We start from the raw sequence: 12,762 nt of genomic DNA, 5'->3' as shown, positions 1-12,762 counted from the left end.
AAATGAACTAGCAGATCTCACTGATGATGCTATAATGTTCTGCTTTCAAAGGCGTTTGGAATCCTAAACTGACTCTCAAGCCAGAATCTCACCTCAGATATCTGAATATGCCACCCATTGCAACACCACACAAGTATGAGGTTTGTCAGCACTACCAGTCAGATCTTAGCTTTACATTAAGTTCCCAGACTTTCTAAATCACTCTGTAAATCTTAGCTTGGCATAGATGCTGTGACTGAGAGAAAGAATAAAGTTACAGTATGCCATGATAGCAGCGAGTACAGTTATTGCAGGGTATAACGTGAAATGCTGCAATAGTATCAAGGACAATGTGGGGCATGCAGAATCTGTTGATACCATGTTGCAATATTTTGATTATAATCTCCTTAATTTTTAAAGCTGCATGTAAGGAAATGGCCTATATTTCCTGTTTTTGATATACTAGTAGAATTGTACTGGGAGCCTTGTTTGGCTTTGTTCTCTGTCAGAATACCAACTGTTAGGAGTTTGAATGGGCATCCAGGGATGACAATGACTTAAGTGGATTATTTTGTGTTCAATGCTAGCAATAAAAAAATCTTTAAAACATGCAGAAGTTTGAATGGGTAGTTTTAATGGTTTTTGCTTGAGAAAACTGGATTCAGGTCAAAACTGAAAGTCTCTGTAAATTCTCTGCAGAGAATTGCCTTTTGTTGGCTGGACATGTACTGGCATAAGAAATATTGTCTTGGGACAAAAAGTTTGTGAGAACAGAGAGGACAAAATATTCTTTGTTTTGGGACACATGAGCTTTATACTTGCATTTTTACATAAATTTGATTAATATTAAATATGCTAATATTTTATCCACAAGGTTCATAGACATTACTGGCAGTTTCACAGTCTCTCTTATTTGTACATAAATAGTAAAGTCTATCTTCATCTGCAGCAAAATGTTACACATTAACTCCATTCTCCTCTCCAAACACATGTGTAACTCCCATTGACATTAGTAGGAATCACCTGCACTTAAGGAGAGCAGAATACACTCCAAAAGAATTTCACTGCTTGCGCTGCATATAGTATAAGGAAAAGATCACTAGAACCTTAAATTACTTACTTTAAAACTGTCTTCAGCATCCCATGGGAAATTATTTTTGTGTCTAATATCCAGTACATACTAACCCAGTCTATAACTCCAGTCTGTCATAGCTTTTGCGTACTCATTATGTCTGATATTGCAGTCCTTACTCACACTGAGCCCTTACTCACATGAGTATCCCAACAGAGCTCAATGTAGAGTTGAAGAATAGTGCTTAAATAAATCAGCCTTCCAATGATATAACTGTGCAAAGCCAAAGTCATTAATGTGTGATGCATATGATAGCTAATGACTAGTGATGAAGAAAATGACTTAGAATCAGTTTAAAGATTGAAGAGCTGAAGGATTAGTAGTAATGACTAAACAATACAAAACTGGATCAATAAATGATTTAACTTGATTACAAACTATAATTCTCACTGTACCTTGGTCTGACTGTGTTTAGACACTATAAAAAGAACTCTCTCTTGGCTATTGAGTGAATATATTTGTACGAATAAAAACACCCTGCACTTACGTTGTATACCTTTCACCTGAAGATCTCAAAGCACTTTCTGTAATTAATCTTCACTGTAAGAAGCCTTAGGATTTCAAAAGAACATGGTTGCCTTAAGATGATAGTTGGATATTTAATGACAAGAAATTGCAAGAAACTTCCTAGACCAAGGGTTCTCAACCTTTTTCTTTCTGAGCCCACCCCCCCCGCCCCCCTCCTCACACACACACATCCCTTCCCCATGCTAAAAAACGTCCATAGCCTGGTAGTACCACAACTGTTTTTCTGCATATAAAAGCCAGGACCAGCATTAGGATGTAGCAAGCAAGGCAATTGCCTGGGGCCTCACACCATAGGGGTCCCCACAAAGCTAAGTTGCTCAGGCTTCAGCCCCAGGTAGCAGGGCTGGGAGCCCTGGGCTTCAGCCCCACACAGTGCGGCTTCAGCTTTCTGCCCTGGGTCCCAGAAAATCTAACACTGGCCCTGCTTGGCAGCCCCCGTGAAACCTGCTCATGGCCCTCCAGTGGGCCTCGGACCGCTGGTTGAGAACCACTGTTCTAGACCATCACCAAGATATGAGAGATTAATGCCGCCTCTGACCTCAGATTCTTCTTCAGCAGACTTCTTGAATTTTAAGCTACAGCTTTGGTTCTTACTTTCAATTTAATTGCACAAGCTCCTGAAATGTCATTTAACTGTTAACACAATTTTCAGATATTCAGCTCAGTTTTCAATAAGTCAGTGTTTATTCACATCTTTTCATGTGCTGTATAATTATACCTGCTTACTGTATTTTTCAGTCCATGCATCTGATGAAGTGGGTTATAGCCCACAAAAGCTTGTGCCCAAATAAATTTGTTAGTCTCTAAGGTGCCACAAGAACTCCTCGTTGTTTTTGCTGATACAGACTAACACGGTTATCCCTCTGAAACCATTAAAATGAATGGAACTGCTGCTATACAGTCACTTTGAGTTTCAGGGGAAGGGGGGGAATATATCTGGAAATGAAAGCCCATGAGCTAACAGGGAAGTACACATTCCATCTACAGGGGGATAATCACATAGAAACACAGATTATTTTAAAAAGTAAGTGCATATCTCAGATAATGTTGTGAGTTTGTATCCAGCTGGTCAGTTAACTAAAATATGAACAGACCTGAGCAAAATGTTAGTGATTACAAAATGGCCATGACTTAGTCACTCGTGTATGGTATAAATGATAAAACATATTCTCCTTCTCAAATGATGCAGAATTCACTGAATGAAGTCAGGGCATATTATGTCTGGGAGATTATTTTCTGAAATCTTTTGGGAAGCTGAAGACACAATTTCAGTTCCTAGAATACATTTTATCATTTTAGCTATCGGGTTTAATCAAACTTTGGGAAAACTTTGAATCCAAATTAATTTAAATCTTGTATGCCCTAAAACTAACAAAAAAGGAACTTAAACATATGAGAGCCATGAGCGCCTCACAACAAATGTGAGTATTTGTTTTGGGAATTTAAATTATTGCATGCAATAAAACTTAGAATATTCTGGATAGGTCTTGACAATACAATAACAATGAATACCAGGTATTGAATGGTCCACTGCATTGTGATACATGTCTTATACAATACCCCCCTAAAGAATTCAAGCAGCTGTGCTTATGTAATACAGATGTTTGCTGGAGGCATCAAAAAGATGTATGAAACATACTATTCATGATGTGGAGTTATAACAACATTTAAAAATTCTATATCAGTGTAGAAAATCTTGTGTCACAGTAGTTTGTAGTGTTAATCCCCTAATGACAATTTTGAGCATTACTCCTAAAATTTAGACTCAATGCTTTTTTAGGCTGTTATGGTTTTTGCTAAAATGTGTATAACTAGGACCTGGAAATCTACTAATCCTCCTCTTTGGAAAGAATGGATTAAGAAGGCCTAGTCTTTGCTTGGGACAACTCCTAGTGAGCTTACCATTCCAAGTATATGTTTTACTATTTTCTCCTATGTACTGTAGCTGACATTATTTAACTTTTTTGTGTGCGTTCTGTTTTCAGGGTGGAAAATCTTACACAGGACCATGTGGAGGAAGAGACTGTAGTAGGGGATGTGAATGTTTCCCTGAAAAAGGAGGCCGTGTAAGTACCAATGTCTTCCTTGTATGTTGCAATGTAGAGGCCAAATCCAAAACCCACTGACATCAGTGCACTTTGGATCAGGCTGTAGGAGTTAAGTATGTTAAATAATATTCTCGCTGAAAAAGAATAATTTATTATTTTACTTCATTATACTTCCTATAGCAGTTTTGGATTGTTTGAATAAAGCAACTAAATGCACATCTGAAACTAAGATTTAATTAAGAAAGAAACATTCTGGAACAAAATGCAGTATCTGGCACTTGCCTGAAGGATTACGGGATTATTATCAAAGGTCTCTCATTATGCAGCATATTAGAACTAAATTATATGGCAAACCACTTCTCCCTGGCTTTTTATGAGGCAAAGCTGCCCTGAATCATATGGCAATGTTAAGCGATTATAAATCCATTCAGTAACCTTCAGTTTTACTGAAATGTGTCTAAAAATTGGTCACAGGGGGTAAATATATACCCAGTGCTCATTATTTGCATTAAAGCAGAGGAATATAAGGTTTGTGGGATTTAGAACTTCCACAGAAGGGGAGCCATTTGGGACTGTGTGGAATGCATTGGCATGAAGCAGAAGGGGCTGGAGCAATGTTTTGAGGGGAGCAAGAAAAGTATTGCAGGATGAGGTTGCCCTCAGCGGTGTATTATCGCCTAGGCCGACAAGGCCTAGGCCTAGGGCAGCAAATTTGCAGGGGCGGCAAATTTGAGCACCCACGGAGAAGCTCCCCAGCTCCAGCTTGCCTCCTCCACAAGCGCGCTGCGGCATCCTGTTTCTCTCCCCTCCCTCCCAGCACTTGTGCCATGAAACAGCTGTTTCGCCGGGCAGGGCGGGAGTGGGGAGGAGGGGGAACACAGCACACTGGGGGAAGAGGCAGGGTCGGGGTGGGGATTTGGGGAAGGGATTCAATAGAGGCAGGGAGGGGGCAGAGTTGGGGCAGGACTTTGGGGAAGGGATTGGAATGGGGGCGGGGAAAGGGTGGAGTCGGGGCGGGGCCAGGGACGGGCAGGATGGCAATTATTTCAGGGCCTAGGGGCGGGAAAATCATTAATCTGCCACTGGTTGCCATGCAGAGCTCCTGACCTGTGCAAGAGTGCACGTCCAATCCTGCAGGATGTAGGAGCCGTAAATGGCAGACTCTGCTACATCTGATACAGTAATTCAGCCTTTTCTGCCCCCTGCTGCTAACAAAAAGTTAGGAGAGGCGGCCACACATCCTTGCTGCTGTCTTGAATCCCATGTGAGCTCCCTTTTTCCACTTTCCACTCAGTTTGTGCCAGTTCAGTTTCTTGTTACAGTCCTTGGGCTTGACCCTGCATGGCAGTAGAAGAAGAAGGGTAGGCCACAAAAGGTCTCCTATGCATAGGGTGATGCTACTTGCTGTCTTGGGAGGTAGATGATGGAGCGACACATTTACCAGCAGTAGTCCTGCTCATAGCAGAAGTGCTGATTGCCCATATCAACATCAGGAGAATACCTCATTACCATATTGTGGATTAGGACTGAACAACAGTGTCGTAGTCATGTTCAGTCTCCATGCCCCCAGCAGGCCTTTTGGATAGTGAGCGTCCATATGGAAGGGGATATGTGCAAGGTCATTAAGTGCTTTTAATTACAATGGCTAGGTCCTGCTCCAATTGAAGCTGATTTGGGAACAGGGGCCACTGACTTAATTGGTACACATTACTCGCTCAGCAGCTGCTGCCTCTATACCTATTCAGTCAGCATGCTTCGCTCAGCAGGTGTGCATCTTCCCTGCACATCCTTCTTGGTGAACTGTCGGATAAAACTTTTAGTGGTGGTAAAAGGATTCAAGAAGTTGGGTGGGTTGTATTTTTTTTCCTTTGTAATTTTTTCTTATTATCGTCTTTGTCACACAAAGCCGAGTATCAGATTTCTTATACCCATTAGAGATGGTGGAAAGAGTTACTTGCTGAAATACTACCAACTCCTGTACCATACTGAAATACTACCAACTACAAAACATTTTGTATTTTTGTATTGGCTGACCAACCCTTATTTCACAGGTTGCTGAATCTATTCCAGAGGAGAAAAGAGCAACCAACCAAACAACTGTGTAGGGCAGTTGAAAATAAACTTGAAAATATTAAAATAGCAAAGTAAAAACTCACTAATGTGCCCTAGTGAGTGAAAGCCTACTATAAATTAATTTATGAAAATTATCAGACTAAGGCAGATTCTCCTGTACTCACTATCCTCAACTTCCTTTGACTTATTTGAGAGTTGAGCATGCTCCTGATACCATTAGGTCATAGGTAAGCAAACACTAAAAGTCAAGGAAGATCTATCACAAAACATATTTTCCTCATTTATTTTGTTATTTGTGGTTCAGTATAATTAGACATGTGTGAATAATGGGGAAAAGGTATTTTACTCAAAGAACTTCACAACATGTTTACAAAATTATTTTTAGTTCCATAAACTATCACTTTGACAGTGTGCATTGGATGCATTTAATATTTGTTGGCCTCTTCAGATGTCACAGGCTCAGCTGTACATCTGGTTTAAGCAACAACTTTTTGCCACTAGAGACTCTGGTTAAATTGGCATAGAGTTTGCTCTCATGCTAGTCCCCAGTGGGAGTATTTGTTCATACAAAACCTCAGTATAAACTGGCCCAATGCTCATTTTCTGTTCTTGAGGTGACTCACTCCATGCACAATAGGCACGTTGCCTATTAGTTATCATTCATAACGAGGTCTGGAGAAGTTGCATGGAGTCTGCTTGTCCTGTGACTAACTGTGGCTAACATAATCAACCTCACTTTGAAGGGCATTTGGAATTCAGCGTATTCAACAAACAATTGGATAAAGAAAACATGAAGCTCTGATGCTAATTAGCATTGCTGCCTCTGAGTACAATTTAGAATTTGGTGGAGGACCCTTTCTTAAGAAGTCTTAAGAAGCAGTACCACTCCTTTGGATTGCTGCTAATTACTATACATCAAAAGCTGCTGACTGAAGTTAATTCATCAGTACATTAAAAACTTTACAAATAATTGTGAAAACATCTGTGCTGGCTGGCAAGATCTAAAGGGAAACTTGTCATTCATTTTACATATATAAAGTTTCAGCCCTTTCTGCCTTACTTTGCAGCTCTTGCCACAATCAACCTTTCCTCCACCCTGAGCCTCTATGCTGCTTTGTTCTGGTACCCAGCCAGGAACGGATGTAAGAGAGCAGGTGCCAGAGAGGCTGCCTGAAGAGTAGGTGCCCCTAGTGACTCAGAGGAGCTAGTACAGCTCCTGCTGACCATCTGGCTTGATGCATGAGGATCCAGCTGGCAGGGCCGGCTCTAACTTTTTTGCCACCCCAGGCAAAAAAGAAGAGCGCAGCCCCGCCGTAACACCCTCCCCCCCCCCAGCGCTGAAACCCCCGCCCCCCCCCCAGCGCTATGCCAGGCCACCCAACCCGCCGCCCCCCCCGAGCGCTGCGCCGGGCCGCCCAAACCCCCGGCCCCCACCCCGAGCGTCGGGCTGCCCAAACCCCGAGCGCCGGGCCGGGCCGCCCAAACCCCCGCCCCCTGCCCCAAGCACCGCGCCGGGCCAGGCCGCCCAAACCCTCGAGCACCGCGCCGGGCTGCCCAAACCCCCGCCCCCCCGAAGCGCCAGGCTGGGCCGGCCAAACCTCCTGAGCGCCGCGCCGCCGAAGCCCCCGCCCTCCCCAGCGCCACACCGCCAAAACACCCTCGCACTGCCCAGCCGAAACAAAAACAAAAAACAAAAAAAAACCCTCGAGCGCCCTCCGCCACCCCAACATTGGCCGCCCCTTCTGAGGTGCCGCCCCAAGCATGTGCTTGGTCGGCTGGTGCCTAGAGCCGGCCCTGCCAGCTGGGTTGCAGGAATGAGTGCCAAGGCTGCCAGATGCATGAATATCATGTGACATGGATGACAGTTGGGAGCTCAGTCTCTCCATCCCCCCACCATACCAAACACAGGGAGGAGTTGCTGGAGCATTCTGCCTCTTGGTTGTCCACAGCTGGTGTATGGTTCCTAGGAAACTATTGCCAGGTGGCACAAGTTAGAGCAGCTACTGGCAGATCTGGTGCAAAGAATCAAGGAGCATCACTGATTGCTGGTTTTCAGCTTTTCCTCCTTTTCTTCTCTCATGGCTGCTCCAGGTGGCCATGTGAGGGCAGAAGCCATACTTTAAGGGCTACCCTAGGGTCAAAGAGAGTCAGATGAGCTCCTGCAGACTTGTAGGGACGCAGATAAAGAACCATCCAGAGCCACTATCCTCATTCCCCTGTCATACCAGTGGACTTCCTGCTGAGCAGCTGCAGAGGGAAGAGACACCAGCTGCTCAGAGTCTCTTTGCACACATCAGAGCAGCTTCTGGGGCTGCACAGGAGGCCATTGTGAAGGTAGTGGGGCCCAGATCCATACAGGGACTTAGGCATTGCAACTCCTCACTTTTAGGCACCTAGCCACCCTGTGGAATCCACACATCCTGGTTAGGTGCCTAGGTTCCCTATACAATGCATGGGGGAAGAGAGTCACCTGAGAATGCAATCCACAAAAGCCAGCATGATAGGCTGGGAGCTGCCTAAGCTAACCAATAGTAGATGCCAACAAGATAGGTGTGTCTTAAGTTGGACCCCTCTTTGGGAATTAGGCATCCAAATCCAGGCTAGATCAAGTTGCCTATCTCTGCTTGGGATCCACAGTAGTGAAGTCTCTCCTGGAGTCAGATGTCTAAGGCATTTCTTGCAAGAACAGCACAGCACTCACCTAACTCCACGTAAAATGGCCAGAGGAGGGAGGAGGTGGTTGAAGAGGCCTTCCTTATAACCTTTAGCCCAGTGATTAGGGCAAACAGCTGGAATATGGGAGAATCCAGTTCAATTATCTCCTCTGCTCGATGAGGAGAAGCAGTTTGAACAGGGGTTTTCCTAACCAGTGGACTATGGAATATTCTGAATGGGTCTCTTTCAATCCCTCCTGTTGAAGCCATAAACTTTGTATAAATAATTAAATATGCACTGGGCGAGTGAGAGTGATGCTATAGTCCAGGGGCTACGGCACTCCCCTGGGAGCGGGGCAGGCCTCTGTTCAAATCCTTTCTGCCCCTCAGGCAGATGGGGAAAGGGAACCAGGGTCTCCCAATCCCAACCATTGGATTACAGGTTGTGAGGACCTCCTCCCTCATCTTTTTTGTGTGAAGATAGGTGTGCTCTGAGCACACCTATTGGATCAGACCTTGAAGAGGAGAGGTGTTGCCCCAGCTCCCTTCTCCTGGCTTGAGGGTTGCATTGGACTGAGAGAGAGCTTAGGTGAGAGAGAGAGAGGGGTGTCTGGATGCCTCCCAGAGACAGCCGTGTGCATGCCCAAAGGCAGAAATTTAGGTGCCTCAGGGACTTTGCAGGAAAATTGTAGGTGCAGAGGGATTTTAGGCATTTACGTATGAGCAGGGGGTTTCAGGATCTCAGTGGCCCTAAATTTTGGATTTAGGCACCTAATTTCCACTTTAGGCACACATATTCTTTTGTGGATTTGGGTGTGGGTGCCCTCTACCACCTCCCCATGATGACAGGTCTGATTCGAGCACTTCAGTTTAAAGGTTACAGGGCATGGCTCAGGATTACATTTTCAATTCGTAATCAAATGTACATTTTCTTCTTAAAGGAGTTAAAGCTCAAAATTGTGGCTCTCGAGGGTCAGACTGCTTCCTGTCTGGCCTCATAATTTGGATCTTTGGAGGGGAGGATAAAGGGAACTTTGATTGAGCTAGTTCCTCAGAATTTTTTGGAGTGTTTACTCCTTTATTCTTGTCTCCCTTTTCTCTGTGGGCTGGTCCTTTGGAAGTATGAGTGCAGTCAGACTGTGTGTCAACTAGATATGGATATTCTGTGCATGGGAACTTTCCTAGGGTGTCTGGCTCTTCAAGATAATTGGACTCAGCCCCACTTGACTAATCAGCTGCCTCTCAGCTGTGACTGTGAGGATAGGGATGAGGTGGTAGCCTGAAGATCACCTGGTCCTCATAAAAGCCAGCAAAAGCTCAGTTGAGCTGTAGAGAGCAGGAGTCCTCAGCTTGGGGGAAGACCCCAGTTTATATGAGACTCTTAAGTGGATGACTTGTGGATGTAGTCCTGCAAGGCAAAGGCCGGGAAGGAGAAGGGATCAGAGGGGCTTGTCCTGTTTCCCAAAATGATGGCCTGTGGAGTGTAATCCTGTAGAGATTAGAGGGGCTCCAGAAGAAGGCCCCAGTCTAGATCAGAGGGAAAGGCTGTGAGTGATATGTTGAAGAACTAAAACTAACACTTGGAAGAAAAGGGATTGAAGTCCTGTGGTGATGTTCTTTGGTACAGGGGGGTTGGTGAGTTAGCCCACTAGTTTTAAAGAAATCAACAGTTTAAAGTATGTTTAGGACTATAAATAGGAATGAAGCTACATGTTCTCATAAAGCACTAACACCTACACAATGTAGCAGCAACACACACTGTTGTGAACCCAGGGCTCTGTTCTTTGCAAGGAGTACTGAACCCAGTTCAAGGTCTCCATCCTGATATTCAAAGCTCTATGTACAGTTAGACCTCGCTATCTGAGAAATCACCTCTCTCTCTCTCTCCATTATTATGACCTTCCACCACAGCAATCTTCTTATAGAACAGTGAAACTGGCAGCTAGTAGGGTAAGTGATGGAGTCAGTTCCATTGATTTTTATAGATCTTGCGGTCCTTTAGCACCTATTAGGAGGTGTTCAGTTCCATCTCTGAGTGAGTGGTCAACACCTCTCTGGATTTGGCCCTTAATAAAGGTTACTCAGCTAGGTAAAGGTTGCAGGACTGGTTCCATAGTTTGAATATAAGCAACATTACACAGAATTAGTGCGTGTATATATATGTATAAATAAATTGTTAGTGAATTGCCCTGTGATAATTTGGTATATGACATTATAGAATAATAAACTCTGAGCATTTTAAAAACCATCAGAATCATCTAACATTAAGTTTATTTTGTGACAGCTGCAAGTAAATGCACAATTGTACAAAAATGCTATACCACCTGCTTATTGTTTTGCTTAGAAAAAATTTGTTAATATCTGTGATAAGTACAAAAACGAAGACAAGGCCATGGTGGAGAAGCTAAATGAATTCTTTGCATCAGTCTTCACTGCAGGGGAGGTAGGGAGATTCCTACACAGAAACCATTCTTTTTAGGTGACAGATCTGAAGAACTGTCCCAGATTAAGGTGACAGTAGAGGAGATTTTGGAACAAATTGATAAATTAAACAGTAATAAGTGATCAAGACTAGATGGTATTCACTCAAAAGTTCTGAAGGAACTCAAATATGAAATTGCAGAATGAATATGAAATTGCAGAACGACATACTATGGTATGTAACCTATCACTTAAATCAGCCTCTGTACCAGATGACTGGAAGATAGCTAATGTGAGGCCAATTTTTAAAAACGGCTTCAGAGGCAATCTTTGGCCAGTAAACCTAACTTCAGTACCGGGCAAACTGGTTAAAACTGTAGTAAAGAACAGAATTATCAGACACATAGATAACATGATTTGTTGGGGAATAGTCAACATGGCTTTGTAAAGGGACATTATGTCTAACCAATCTATTAGAATTCTTTGAGGGGGTCAACAAACATGTGAACAAGGATGATCTGATGGATATAGCGTAGTTGAACTTTCAGAAAGTCTTTGATGAGGTCCCTCACCAAAGGCACTTCAGCAATGTAAGTAGTCATGGGATAACAGGGAAAGGTTTTTTCATGGATCAGATGGGAAACAAAGGGTAGGAATAAATGGTCAGTTTTCAGAAAGGAGAGAGGTAAATAGTGGTATCCCACTGGGATCTGTCCTGGTACCAGTACTGTTCAATATATTCATAAATGATTTGAAAAAAGGGGTAAACCATGAGTGGGCAAAATTTGCAGATGATCCAAAATTATTTAAGATAGATAAGTCCAAACAGTCTGCAAAGAATTACAAAGGGATCTCAGAAAACTAGGTGACTGGGCAACAAAATGGCAGACGAAATTCAATGTTGATAAATGCAAATTAATGCACATTGGAAAACATAATCCTAGCTATACATACAAAGAGATGGGGATCTAAATTAGCTGTTACTACTCAAGAAAGATCTTGGCGTCATTGTGAATAGTTCTCTGATAACATCCGCCCTATATGCAGCAGCAGTCAAAAAAGCTAATAAAATGTTAGGAACTATTAGGAAAGGGATAGATAATAAGACAGTAAATAACACAACGCAACTATATAAATCCATGATACTCCCACACCTTGAATACTGCATGCTGTTCTGATCACACCATCTCAGAAAAGATATATTAGGATTGGAAAAGGTACAGAAAAGGGCAATAAAAATTATGGGTATGGAACAACTTCCATATGAGGAGCGATTTAAAAACGACTGGAGCTGTTCAGCTTGGAAAAGAGACGACTAAGGGGAGGGGATATGACAGCGATGTATAAAATCATGAATGGTGATGAGAAAGTGAATAAGGAAGTTTTTACCCCTTCACAAAACTCAAAAATCGGGGGCCACACAATGAATTTAATAGGTAGCAGATGTAAAACAAATATAAGAATGTAGTACTTCACACAATGCACAGTCAACCTGTGGAACCCATTGCCAGGAGATGTTGTGAAGGCCAGTAATATAACTTGGTTCAAAAAAGAATTAAATAAGTTCATGGAAGCTAGGTCCATCAATGGCTGTTAGCCAAGATGGTTGGGGATGCAACCCCATGCTCTTGGTGTCCTAAGCCTCTGACTGCCAGAAGCTGGGAGTGGATTACAGGGGATGGATCACTCGATAATTGTCCTGTTTTCATTGCCTATGAAGCACCTGTCACTGGCCACTGTATGAAGACAGGATTCTGGGTTAGATGGACCATTGGTCTGACCCAGTATGGCCGTTCTTATGTTCTTTGTTGTAAATCATTTGTATATCTGCTAGTTGTCAAAAACAAGTTTTAGAATCAGGGCCGGCTGTAACTTTTTTGCCGCCACAGGCAAAAAAGAAGAGCGCCACCCTGCTGTAACATCCTCC

The 12,762-nt window shown here is 43.2% G+C and overlaps 1 protein-coding gene across 2 annotated transcripts in view; it reads left to right on the top strand.

Annotated features, from left to right (window-relative positions):
• Positions 1-12,762, top strand: part of COL4A2 (collagen type IV alpha 2 chain) — a 217,452-nt gene that overhangs the window by 56,379 nt on the left and 148,311 nt on the right. For both annotated transcript variants that reach the window (XM_008166744.4, XM_065592194.1), the window contains exon 4: positions 3,625-3,705. In XM_008166744.4, coding sequence (XP_008164966.2) covers positions 3,625-3,705 — 81 coding nt within the window. The remainder of the gene's footprint in view (positions 1-3,624; positions 3,706-12,762) is intronic.

This window comes from Chrysemys picta, chromosome 1 (assembly GCF_011386835.1).
Source record: "Chrysemys picta bellii isolate R12L10 chromosome 1, ASM1138683v2, whole genome shotgun sequence".
Taxonomy (NCBI): domain Eukaryota; kingdom Metazoa; phylum Chordata; order Testudines; family Emydidae; genus Chrysemys; species Chrysemys picta.
This window is presented reverse-complemented; position numbering and strand designations above follow the sequence as displayed.